The sequence below is a fragment of the Pollicipes pollicipes genome, unplaced genomic scaffold, assembly GCF_011947565.3.
Source record: "Pollicipes pollicipes isolate AB1234 unplaced genomic scaffold, Ppol_2.1 Scaffold_4002;HRSCAF=4701_pilon_pilon_pilon, whole genome shotgun sequence".
Lineage (NCBI taxonomy): Eukaryota > Metazoa > Arthropoda > Thecostraca > Pollicipedomorpha > Pollicipedidae > Pollicipes > Pollicipes pollicipes.
The window spans coordinates 11,100,620-11,111,329 of record NW_023596420.1 but is presented as its reverse complement, the minus strand read 5'-3'; the positions used below and the strand labels follow the sequence as shown (position 1 = coordinate 11,111,329).

The 10,710-nt window shown below is 51.4% G+C and overlaps 1 protein-coding gene across 1 annotated transcript; it reads right to left on the bottom strand.

Moving 5' to 3' along the window:
• Positions 1–4,272: 4,272 nt before the first annotated feature.
• Positions 4,273–9,936, bottom strand: LOC119093928 (neuroparsin-A). Its single transcript, XM_037216950.1, has 4 exons — positions 9,898–9,936; positions 6,750–6,823; positions 5,561–5,654; positions 4,273–5,056 (listed from the first exon to the last, which is right to left on the bottom strand). Exons 2-4 carry the CDS (start codon positions 6,809–6,811, stop codon positions 4,910–4,912), a joined length of 303 nt encoding a protein of 100 aa, XP_037072845.1. The 5' UTR covers positions 6,812–6,823; positions 9,898–9,936; the 3' UTR covers positions 4,273–4,909.
• Between the last annotated feature and the right edge of the window lie 774 nt (positions 9,937–10,710).

The following is a 10,710-nucleotide window of genomic DNA, read 5'->3' as shown; positions in this document are numbered from 1 at the left end:
AGGCAAATGAGATACATTACTTTCATAGTGGTAGGCAGGGAGTCCAGTGAGACTTCTTCCGCAGGAGCGGATACTTCGTATCAAAATGCTTTGCTCTTCAGAAGGATTTTGAGAGAACTGGTATAACTGATCAAATCACATGCGTATGAGCTAACAGTAAGCGACAGATACAAAAAAAGGTGTCATGCTCGCGTTAAGTTCCAGTGACCGGTCTAGTCTGTGCCCCACTCCTGGCATCCCGACGGCTGGTTGAAGCCAGCACATTTCCTAGAAGGAAACGTGCCGCGATCCCATCCCAGGCTCTGTACCGGCGGCGGTATCACAGGCTGTCACCAGGCCGGCCCGCTCCGATCCATCGCCGCTTCTTACAGCGATGCTCCTGAAGGACAACGGAGGCGGCCCAGGCGGCCGCAGACCACCGCCAGGCACGCTATTTTGCCGACGCAGGAAGCGTTTCGTCCTTGTGGCCGAGCGCAATGCGGAGTGCGCAGAGGGCCTTCCGCAAGGGAATGGAAGGCCCAGGCGTTCGGGTAAGCGGAGGAGAGAAGACAGGAATTGCCAGTCTGACGACGAATGAGAGGAGACAGACCAGTCTGACGACGAATGAGAGGAGACAGACCAGTCTGACGACGAATGAGAGGAGGGAGGACTTACCAGTCTGACGACGAATGAAAGTAGGAAGGATTTGCCAGTCTGACGACGAATGAGAGGAGACAGACCAGTCTGACGACGAATGAGAGGAGGGAGGACTTACCAGTCTGACGACGAATGAAAGTAGGAAGGATTTGCCAGTCTGACGACGAATGGGGGAGGAAGGACCTACCAGTCTGACGACGAATGGGGGAGGAAGGACCTACCAGTCTGACGACGAATGAGAGGAGACAGGACTTACCAGCCTGACGACGGCCGTGACTTGTGTGGAGCGGAAGTTCGGAAAACACTTGCCCACCGCCTGAAACGCTTTTAAGCCGTAGACGAAACAGTAGTCTTAACAAGTCCTGTGATGAATAAAATGAATTGAGCTGTCCAGAGGACTACCTACGATGCAAACGTTCCCTTATCCCACCTTCCAGGGGCGCAGCCAGAGTCGTACCTAGAGTGCCAATGTCCCCATACCACACCTTCCAGGGGCGCAGCCAGAGCCGTGCCTATAGTGCCAAAGTCTCCATACCACACCTTCCAGGGGCGCAGCCAGAGCCGTGCCTATAGTGCCAATGTCTCCATACCACACCTTCCAGGGGCGCCGCCAGAGCCGTGCCTAAAGTGCCAATGTCTCCATACCACACCTTCCAGGGGCGCCGCCAGAGCCGTGCCTATAGTGCCAATGTCTCCATACCACACCTTCCAGGAGCGCGGCCAGAGGCATGCCTATAGTGCCAATGTCTCCATACCACACCTTCCAGGGGCGCAGCCAGAGCAGTGGCAAGGGAGGGAGAGGCACAAGGTTGACAAAGGGCCTCCTGATGGTGAAATTCCGCCTCCCCCCCCCCCGCAAAAATCGCCGGATATGGCCTGCTTCTTACTGAGAGGCACGCCCTTCTTTGTTTCGCCATTATCTTCAACTTCTGTAACTAAACCAGAGACCAGAATCTACAGCAAGATCAATTCCGTTTGAATTTTGAGGTCAATAAGCTGAAGAAATGAGACGTTAAGCGGCTGAATGGAAGAAATCACCGATGCTCTTTATTTCACAACGGTTTACAGGACTGTTTCTAAGCCGATAGATCTCAAAAGCTTTGTCAGAATTTTGATCTGCGTTCTAGTGTGAAATTAAGTACCCCGTGAACGTAAATTGCAGATTGCAATGTGTCAAAGGGTAGTAATATCATGTGTAACTATGTTCGTATCTAAATTCAGGAAATTCGGTCACTCAGTCGGGACCGATTAGTGAGAAAAATATGTAACGTCCTTTTCAACGTGCTCATTCGCAAGTCTTAGCAACAAAACCCTCGACGCCCGGCGCTGCGGTCTACATGGGCCGCGCGGGGTCAGAGCGCGATTTTTACTAAGCGGTGGCTAACGGGTGGACGTAAGTGATGACGCGTCTGAAAGAAGTGCATTTGAATGCTATCATGGTTTAAACATGAATTCGCAGATTCAGAAGGTGTTCCGGACGTATTTTGGATTGGTAATAAGATCGGGTTGCCCTTTACAGCACTGCGAGATGGTCCTCGGATCTGGCAGCGGAACCGGGAGAGCAAAAGTGGCGACTTTATTTTTCGTGTCGCTTTAACTGTTGAGCCGTCCAAAGGGCAGCTTACAAATCAAAAAGTGAAAAGATTAAAAAGCCGATGATAAGAAATGTCCGTTACAGATCATGTTCCGGACAAGTTTGAATTTAGTCGGTTTTCCTTTTTTGTAAACCAGTCCCCTCTCGTGTGTCTCCTTGAATTTATGTCTCATTTAGTTAAACTTTGTTGGCCTGTCCTTTCCGGTCCCTTCCGACTGGTGGCTGGTCCCCACCTGGTGGACGCCATGCCGGGGCCCTGCCACTGGTCGGAAGGAACCGGGCTAGTTCATGACCTAGCGACGCCAGGGAAAGGACGTGCGTGTTCCCTCCCTGGCCTGATCAGACAACAGATCACCTTTCCTATCTTTCGGGCGTCGAGCCAACCCACAATTCCGCTTCTGCCGCACGCGTTATGTCCGTTGGCTTGGTTAGTTCAGCGTTTTGCGGTCGTCAACCACCATTTTTAATAAAAAAATGAATTGTAGACAAGACGTAATACTGCAGCCATCATCCCGGTTTATTTTCAATGCCGAAATCGTCCCGGGCGGGTAACGCGCTCTGCTGTGTTAAGCAGGTTCTCGGGAGGGGCTGACATCCGCGGCCGCCGTGAGGCCGGCTCCTGGCTGACGGCCGCTGCAGCCGTGAGACCGTCCTGGACTGACGGCCGTGGCAGCCGTGAGACCGACTCCCGCCTGACGGCCGCGTACACTCCTGACGACATGAGGTGCTGTGAGCCGGCGACGCGAAGCGAGGACGGCGGAAAGATGGCCCATGACGATTCGCCTTGCATGAATTTATTTTTCATTAGCTCTCCAAGAAATGTCGCATTGTCTCCATAAGCTGACATTGGGACTCAGCTCCGAAAATATTTCGTACAACTGATGCTTCAGAAAAGTCACGAAGTTTCACAACGTGGCTTATGACAGCTTGGAACACAGTCGCATGTCACCGATGGTTTGATATGGCCTGTCATGAAATTGGGGTATATTTTACTCAGCACGATTCGTCGGGCTTAATGCACAAGCTCTACCACTTACATCATCTGAAAAGTTTTGTTATTATTTTGAGTTGCTCGCTCATATTTATTTAAGTGTTTAGAGTACCTAAATGCATGGTTCATATCGACCAGGCGCACAGCATCAACATGCAAGAGAAAGAAGAAAACGTCCCTGGACGTTCGAATAGCACCCATGAACTTTCTGGAAATAATGACTTCGCTTCCAGCAGCCAGGAGCATAGCACAATAGAAAACTATTTGTTAGGGCTTACCAGGATTCTGAGCTTACTCAGTGATCGGTAAAGCTTTTCGTGGAATTAAATTTTTGGTCTAGTTCAAACCGTCTGCTACTGCGCCTTTTCTCACACACCGAGTCTGGTCAACGTGACTATTGTACGTGATTGGTGGCGTATAGCAATTCATCACACGCCGAACGACTCATGCGTGGAATGGAAAAATTGAGTTTCTCTGGATTTTGGATCCATCTGTTGCTCATGAATCAAAATTCCGGTCTGCACCGGTTCATCCCTGCACCTTCGTGAAATTGTTTGATCCATTCCATCTCGGTATATGGCGTGGCTCACAACGCATGTAGCCCGGAAACAGCTCTAGTGGCCAGGACGTGATGCCCTTCAAACGCCTGTATTACCCAGCTTGTTTAGGGGATTACCAGTCGAGGACCTTTTTAATACCATACTGTGAAACCCTGCAGGCTTCTATGTCGTTATATCATGCAGGTGTTTTAACAGGTAAAGCGTGTAAGGTGACACTGACGACGTGCTATCGTCAGCGTCCGAGAGCAGACGCGCGTATAAGCATTGTCAGAATGCAGTATTAGAGGTCTGTCTGCAGCCAAACGTAAGCAGTTATTGTAGAGCTGCATGCTGAAGACACCGGTTCTTCTGAATTAGCAAATCGTTCTGCAGCTAGCTGGGCCTTCGTTCGGCAATCTTCCAGTCGGGAACTGCTGCGAGGACGACGAATTGTTCGTGCTGAATGGCAACTATTGCGGCTCCAGCTGTGTATGAGTACTCAACAGCCAGAACAAAGTTCTTGGTATATTTCACAAGATTCAACGCTGTTGCTTGCCTGTTTAACAGGTAAAGCGGGAAATAACTAGTTAAATAAATAAAAATCGTCTGCCTACCGCGCATCCAACCGGACGGCGCCTTGTCCGCTCTGGGTCCTTGTCGTTCATAAACCTTTGAAAAACAGGGGAGCACAGCAGGATAGGCTATCACAGTCAAAATAAAATACAACGTAGTGTGGCACGTCTGCTCCAAGGAACGGCACGTCGCGAGCCGCCGATCTTCCGGCTGCGCGCTGCGGAGCCGGGGTCGGGGCCGTTCTGCACGCACGACGTGGGGTCCGCTTCTTGACGCCACTGATGCCGCGCGCCTGTCGAAGGAGCGAGCCGCACCCGCCCGCTCTGAGATCAAATTTCAGGTGTCGCCCGCCTGGCGCCGCCACGAGAGCCTCTCTGCGTCCTGACTCGGAAGGTCCTCTCGCCGCCGTGGCCGAGCGCAGGTCCTCTCGCCGCCGTGGCCGATCGCGGGTCCTCCCCGCCGCGGCCGAGCGCGCGTCCTCCCAGCCGCGGCCGAGAGCGGGTCCTCCTGGTCGCGGCTGAGCGCGGGTCCTCCCCGCCGCGGCGCAGGAGGAGTCGGGCCGCCTCGGTGCCGGCCTCACTGCGTGACGCAGGTGGTGGTCTCGTACAGGCAGTCGCTGAGCGTGAGTGTCGAGCAGCCCTGGCAGCGGCCGCACAGACAGAAGTAGCCCTCGCCACACAGGATCGGACCCTTGAAGTGTGCTCGGCATGGCATGCCGGGACCCTGCGGACGGGGCGGCACATTAGCAGGGCCGACGCCGATGTACGGGCCACATCGGCCGAGCACGCGACCCTTCTCGCCTTGCCAGCACGCTGCTCTGGGGCGCGTAACCTCGTTGGAAGTTGTCCGATACATTTACATTTAACATGTGTTTGAGTAATATGTGCAATATGTCTGTTGCACATGCTAGGATGACAAATGTTGACAGCCCGCGTGTGCATTACCCTCATGTTAAATACATTTGATTTAATTCATTCATCATTCAATTCATATGATCATTGTGAAATACGTTTTACGTCTGAAATCAAAATATCCAAATCCATGGTAATTTGCCTCACATCAGTTTCGTCTCATAAAGAATGCAAAGAAAACGACTGTTATGGAAATGGTTTAATGTAAAATTGTACCTTTACTATAACATTGGTCAAATCGGACATTACACTTAACAGCTCATGGTACTCTTCTGAAAAATGTTGAGCCGAAATACCGTTCACACAATGTACTTACCCTTCCACAGATGCGAATGCTGTCTTGCGTGAGAACGACACCAAATCTGCAGTTCTTGTTGGAGACGTCTCGAATAGTGCCAGCCATTGACTCTCTGTAAGAATGAACGAATGCAGCTGAGGCAACTGGCTTGGCTTACGGGCATCATAGAATCACTGGCGTGATGATTGCACAAATAATAGCATGTTGCCCTGATCAGGTTGAGCGATGTCGTTATCATAGTTATCATAGGTCTGTAGGTCTGTATCATAGGTCTGTATCATAGTTATCATAGCTATTGTAGAGCTAACCGCGCATCCAACCGGACGGCGCCTGTCCGCTCTGGGTCCTTGTCGTTCATAAAGGATATCGTTAGGATATCGTTATCGTATCATAGGATATCGTTATCATAGGTCAGCTGACGCAAGTATATACCGGCGCCACCAAGCGGAGCAGAAGCACTGGCTCCGTTGGTCCCGGGACGTCTTAAGATCTCTACCAAATGGCGACATTTAAAGCATGTTACCGGTGGCAGTCCCAGCGGTCATTTCGGAACCCGTGCACCGCCCATGGATTTTCCAACCCCTTTTGGAGCTCTCTGCTCATTTCGTGGCTATAAGCTTTTCTGGCTTGTTGGAACCTTGCCGGGTGTTAATTCGTGATCGTCTCGGAACTCCTCAAGCTCATCAATGTCGTGTTCAGCCTTCATGACCATACGCATCTCGGCCTCTTAGCTTATGTCAGCGACTTTTTAAGGGTCAAGGCTCTCTTCTGACAATGGGTGAGAGCCTTCGGCACAGCAAGCTCCAGATCGTCTCAGGGTAAGTCGACTGCAATGAATGTGTTGACCGTTCCAGGGCTATATAGCTGCACATAAGTGAATGTTTCACAAGACCCGACGCTGGTGCTCCGCTAAAGTCAGCCATCTTTAGACCACCTGACCGCCTTTGGCCAGTTATCCTTTCGGGAACCCCTGATCGCCTGCTCCGTTCCCTGATATTTCCGGGACTGTGGCAAGTGCGAGTCTCTTATTCTGCTGTCTGCGTTCAATTTTTGAGTCTCGCATGCTACTGATGAGTCATTTAAACGCTTCCGTGAACCTGTGGCAGGAACAACTACAGCGCAAAAGTAAAGCCTAACCCCGCTTCCCCAGATTGAGCCTGGGAGGAGCGTGTTCGCGTGGAGATTTGGGGAGCTTTATCCTCCTCACCTGCAGAGGCAGACGAGCAGCGCCAGCAGACACACCAGCAGTGACTTCGACCAAAGATGCATGCTGAGGGCGTCCTGCAACAGAAGAGCCGGGGTCGGCGCGTGGCAACACGACCTCGCCACTCGCGCGGTCACAGTACTGGACTGGCGGCCGAGCGGGCGCCGCCGGCTCTTAAAACCGGGCGGGCCAGCCTGCCATCCTCCCCCGCCGCCCAGCCTGATTGGTGGTGACGGTGTGGCGACCTGTCCAAAGTTCGCCGCCGGGCGAGCGAGCCCCCGCTGCCGGTCGTGGCGCGGCCCACCGGCGGCCTGGCGGCCCGGCGGCTGCACGGCCGCGCGTCTGGTGCCGGCTGTGATTACATTGTACGAGTACACCAAAGTCGCTGCCAGGCCCCGCTCCGAGGCAAAAACATGTTTTTGCGCCTGGTACAGGGGCGGACCTAAGGTGTAGCGGAAAGGAGGCCTGCCCACTGGGCGGCGCCGTTTGGCGCGACAGGTGTACGACACTTGGGAAGCGGTCCCATGTAACCGGGCCGAATATCCCCGCAGACACCGCTCGCTGTCTCCGGATTCGCTTCTGAGGCGCATTTGAACGCTTCGTTGTCATTTCCATTTCACGCATAAATACGCTGATACACAACCTGTCCGTGACCTTGCTTCCGTCGTAAGCGAATCACCATACATGTTTATGTGGGGCTTCCTTCCGGACTTTATCCGATGCGAAGTGAAGACCCCAAGTCATTCGCAATGGCCCAGCATTATTGGTTAGCTGTCACGACTCATTCATTCGTTCTTAAGGCTTGCGAGATATTAACTAAATAACACCTTTGCTCAACCAGAATGAATACTATATCTATTTAATGGATGCAATGTTCCTCTGCTCATAACAACTTAATATTTTAATGGCATCCTGTGCCTGGCATGTGTATTCGTTGAAGGCCGTAAGCATACTTACTATGGCATCCGTAATAGCATATTGTCAAGCGCCAATCTCAAATACAGTATTTTTGTTTTTAGAAAATTATTTATGATACAACAACTTTACATTAAGACATGCTATAAGCGCCAAGATCGCCTTGTAATAATCAGCCGGACAATCCGCATCATCACAGAGAAACAAATGGGGATATCTTGATGGCCGCTGACCTGCCTTCTAGAAACACAGCCCGAACGTCGAGAAGTTCAATATAAAACCATGGACCGGCGGCAGTTGTGGTTGGAACTTGTTTAAAGGCGTAGCATGCAAACTGGAGACGTGCCATGATTGCAAGGCAGCTGTGCTAAAATCCAGTGGATGTCTAGGACAAATGCAAGGAAAATCTAAAATATTGTTCGTCATTCATTTGCATGGGTGGGATGATTGGTGCTACCCTCACGTAATAACGCAATTTGTTTCCCGACATTTGCACATCCGCTCCACAGCTTGAATTTGGGAGGAATGGAACGATGCAGGCAAAGGGGAAAGTCCGGTGATAGCAGAGAGCTTACGAGCTTACAGTTGGGATCTTAGACGCGGTTTCTAAGAGAAGGGATTCTTCGGCTCGGCCACCTAGCAACAAACTATCGCCATAATTCCTGACATTAACAACACGCCTTCTTTTGCGGAGTGGTGACGCCATTTTAGAACCTTTGGCCTACTTATTGAATAAAAAAATCGGTCACTCTCTTCGGTTTCATGCACATATTAAAAACTCTGACACCATTTTCAAAGGAATAATGTAAATTATGTTGCGCACCTGAAAATCTCAGGGGCCATCATCTATTCATCTGAGCGGTCATGGTGCAACTGGTGTGCGAAACCGGACCCCTCACGAGGGAGCCAAAGACGCTGACCACTCACCCATTACGCTCTCTTTAAGAGCAGAGAAGTGGCCCTGCACGGCTGTGAGTTTAAGTAGTGTTCTTATGATGCTTTTTGTAGCAAACCTACCAAATTCCATTATTCCCCCACGAGTTATTCGCCGTTTCTTTTCCTCGGCCCCCGGCTGATCCCGATCCGCTCCATTTTCCTCAATGCATTGTCCCACCGCGTCGCGTAATAACTCTACCCACGAGTAGAGTTTACATTGCAAGCTTCACACAAACCTGGTTTGGGTCTTCTGTGTCGGGTAGGTCTCGTCGGGGGTAACCCAGGACGGCCGCTACATTACCCCACCCACGCTATCCTTCTGAACCTCACAACGCTGAAATGCTGGCCAAAAAGTCCTCGCTGACGGCGACTGCTGGGACCGGACCAAGCAAACGCCCACTCAGGCGTAACACCATTTACTTCCAAAGGCCGGCGCGAGGTTATTTGAGGTAATCACATGACAAACGCTGATAATGACATATCACACAAGTGACATGACACAACAGCACGTTTCGGTCGAGGTATGTATTGCCTTGCCCCGAGACCATTATTCCGCAACAGGTTATCTTAGGGTGACAAACAGACAAGCAAAAATTGTCCATTTTAGAGAAGTCGTGCAATCACTTTTCCAGCATTATCATCACCATCACCATCATTATCATCGATCCAAGCCACATTCTTTTGCGAGCTATTTGTCGAGTGCAGCACTTGATCTCCCGTTGATTTTTGTTATGTTGCCATGCCAGAGGAAAAAGCAAGGTTTGCCTAGACGGCCTGAACCCACAGAACAAATGCACCGCATGCAAATATCGCAGTGCAAGTTTTTGAATCGTAGTTCTTGCTGTTCTTGCTGTGTCAGCTGTTTTTGGTGGTATTTATCGCCCATTAATAAGTAAGGTTGCAAACAACGCGACATCGGCCCCGGCGATCCCGGATTGGGCTTGGAGCTTTCCGTTAAAATAACTGTTAAGACTCGCACGCAGTGCAAAATGTGAAAATTGCACACGAGAATCCGTACGGGCATGCCTTTGACAAAAAAGTGTTTGCTCCCCATTTTGCGGGTAGATGTTGCCTCAAGTGTTGTAAGTCAGATAGGTTTGAGAGCATGAAAAAGATGCGAAAACAAACAAGGGCCGTTTCACCAATGTACGGCGGAGAGTTTCCTACCCGGTGTAGAGCTCCCCATCCGTAACAAAGGTCTCCTCGCTGCGGTTATCCTTCGCCGCCGTTGGCTCCCACACACGGCCCGGGACTAGCGGCGCCAGCTTGCGGCATCGGCTCCCCCTATGACGTCACTTACGTGAGCGCGGTGATTGCAGGCGCCTTCCCCGACACTGCCAGCCTGGAAATGGCCGAACGGCTCTCCATACCTGGCTTTTATAGCTCAGACGGGCACGTGCAGTGCGCGTGCGCGGAGGTCTCTCCACGTGACTCGCTGTCCGAAGAGGGTAAATCCCCAATGCCACAGCTCGGATACATGACTACGGGCAACTAAACGTGTCACTGACCTGGTGTGAAGGCCATGAAATTTAAAACAAGTCGTCAGCATGCAATAAGTGCCTTCTTCCATTCAGACGCCTGTAAAGAGCAGCGAAGATTGTTTCCTTGCGTTTGTATTCAGTCCATGGAAATGGTTAGTCGTTGCTTGTCCTCGGGAGGAACCAATGACGTCATTTTCTTAGTTCGTTCCCAACGCTGATCTGCACAGACCCGACAGACCAAACCGCATAGATGCAACGCTCCCTGTGGCAGCAGCCGAGGTGTTCGTGATATACCCTTAACCTTATCCTAATCCTTACCCTTACCCCTATATCCTTCTGTGAGCAAAACCAAATCATGGCCGGCCACTTCCTGCCCATCAGGTCCGCAGAAGTCACAAAAGGGCACTCTGAAAGGACACTGAAAGGAATGCAGCCCAATGAGGCTCCGGCTTCCGCCGCTGTTTGCGTAACTACGCCCTCACATGGCGTGTGTCCGCGCAGTCAGGTCAAATGTGTGCTGCATGTGACGCATCCATGCACTCTGTGACGTAATCGTCTTAACTGCCAGTGGCATAGCAATTCGCCATGCCTTGATTGAGGCATCAGGGCATGTGGTGCTGACCATAGCTGCA